Source organism: Buceros rhinoceros, unplaced genomic scaffold, assembly GCF_000710305.1.
Source record: "Buceros rhinoceros silvestris isolate BGI_N320 unplaced genomic scaffold, ASM71030v1 scaffold45469, whole genome shotgun sequence".
Taxonomy (NCBI): Eukaryota; Metazoa; Chordata; class Aves; order Bucerotiformes; family Bucerotidae; genus Buceros; species Buceros rhinoceros.
Genome location: NW_010432923.1, coordinates 1 through 1874, shown reverse-complemented (window position 1 = coordinate 1874; position 1874 = coordinate 1). Strand labels below are relative to the sequence as shown.

The following is a 1874-nucleotide window of genomic DNA, read 5'->3' as shown; positions in this document are numbered from 1 at the left end:
CAGGCCACCTGCTCACCATCTGCCACAGCAGCCGCTTTGGACCCGGGCAAGATGCTTGCCGGGGCAGCGCTCTCCTCCTCAGTGCTCTGCGACTCCGAGAAGTTCTGCAGCTCCAGCAGCACCGACTCAAGCATCTGCTTCTTCAGCTGAAAGCAGGTTTCCGAGAGGTCCAAGCACTTCAGCTTCTCGGCTATCTCCAGCATACGCTGCACCCTGTCCTCCTCCACCTCCACCCTGGCCGTGTAGACGAACTCCAGAAACGATGCGAAATCGGCCACCTGGACCTCGTTGAGGAACACGTTGGTCCTTGGGCCGTCCATGCCCTTCTCGTTGAGGAAGACCTCCTTGAAGAACTTGCTTGTGGCCGCCAGGACGGCCTTGTGCGCCACGAACTCGGCCCGCACGCCCTGGTACTCCACGCTGACCGTCACGTCGCAGAGGTGGCCCAGGAGCCGCAGCTGGTGCATCTCATTCAGCAGGTTGATGGGGGACGACTTGGATTCCAGTAACACTGCATTGCTTTCCATCTTTCTTCTCCCTGCAACAAGCTGAGAACCAGAGGGCACGTTAGCTGACCCGCCCCAGCGGCTCCGGCGGCCAAGAGTCATGCCCAGCCTTTCCAGGCGCTGCCCTCCGGATCTCAGCACTTGGAAGTGCCCGAGCTCAAGGGCCTGGGCAAGGGGCGCTGTGAGGAGCCCGGCTGGCAGCGCAGCTTCAGAAGCGTCCCCGCCAAAGCCACTCACGCTGCCGTCCCTCACAGAGCTTCCCCGAAGGAAATTCCAGCTTAAATCTTGACTGTCATTTTAGCTGAGCACTAGAGACTGCTGGAACCTGTAACAGGGACAGGGCAAGCAGCGGAGGATCAAAAGAAATGACCCTGTGAAGGGTTAAGAAACGATTCTCCCTCCTCATCAGGCAGTCAGGGACAGGTGAGGTGGAGTCAAAGCTAACCCAGCCAACGCCGCCTGAAAGAGGCTGTGGGACAGGGCATTAAACCAGGCTCGGGCGAAGCTCCCGCCCAGCACCGTGAGATCAACAGAACAATCCGTGAGCAGAACAACCCGTGAAGCCTCCTCGGCGCCTTTGCTTTCCTAACCCCATGCACCACCCGCAGTGGTGACAGCACTCACAGCCTCGGCGTTCCGCACCCCCCTCCGCAGCCCCGTGGGGGATTCCCTGGTTCTGCTCACGCTTGGGTGACGCCGCAGTTCCTGGGAACGCTTTAAGCTGCCCCAAGGCTTTCAAAAGAACATTTCTTAAAAATCATCTGTTTTCCCCCCATATAACTGTTTTTGGCCTCTTATTACGCAGAGAGCAGAAACCGTGACCCCAGCCCATGGGCTGCTCCTGCCGGGGTGACGCGGCTGGTGACAGGGCTCGGGGGCGACCACAGGTGCCTGTGTAACAGACCCGCGGGGGCAGCTCACTGCTGGCTGGAGGCTCAATGCAGAAACCTCCCGTTCTTCCTGCCAAGGCATTTGCAGAAGCGAAAGCCACTGTGGAAACACGTCACTCACCTTCCGCTGGTTTGCAAGAGATAAGAAGAGATAAGGAAGTTTGGAGGAGATGAAAAGAGACAGGAAGAGCCAACTAGATGGAACAGGTCGTGGAGCCCCAAGCTCATCTGCTGTTCTACACCAGTAGCTCTACAGGGACAAGGGACTCTAATGCCAGGCCCCAACCGGCCTCCGTCAGGGTTCTGCAGCTGCTGAAGCTGCAGAAGGGCACCACGGCAGCAGGCAGAGTCTGCGAGGCTGGAGCAGGACCTAAACAAACACCGGGACAGCGCCCTGCAGCGACCACCCTGTCCGAGGTGCCGGGCTAGAGCACCCCACCGAGCGCCGGCAGCGCCCGCGGGGGCGCAGGGGCACTGG

General features: G+C 59.8%; 1 protein-coding gene across 1 annotated transcript in view; it reads right to left on the bottom strand.

Annotated features, from left to right (window-relative positions):
• The window catches only part of GZF1 (GDNF-inducible zinc finger protein 1), a gene marked incomplete at its 3' end in the record, with an annotated part of 1774 nt that extends 1227 nt beyond the window's left edge, over nt 1-547 (bottom strand). The window contains exon 1 of the mRNA XM_010143929.1: nt 9-547. Within this exon, the coding sequence (XP_010142231.1) occupies nt 9-527 (519 nt within the window). The remainder of the gene's footprint in view (nt 1-8) is intronic.
• Nucleotides 548-1874: the final 1327 nt, after the last annotated feature.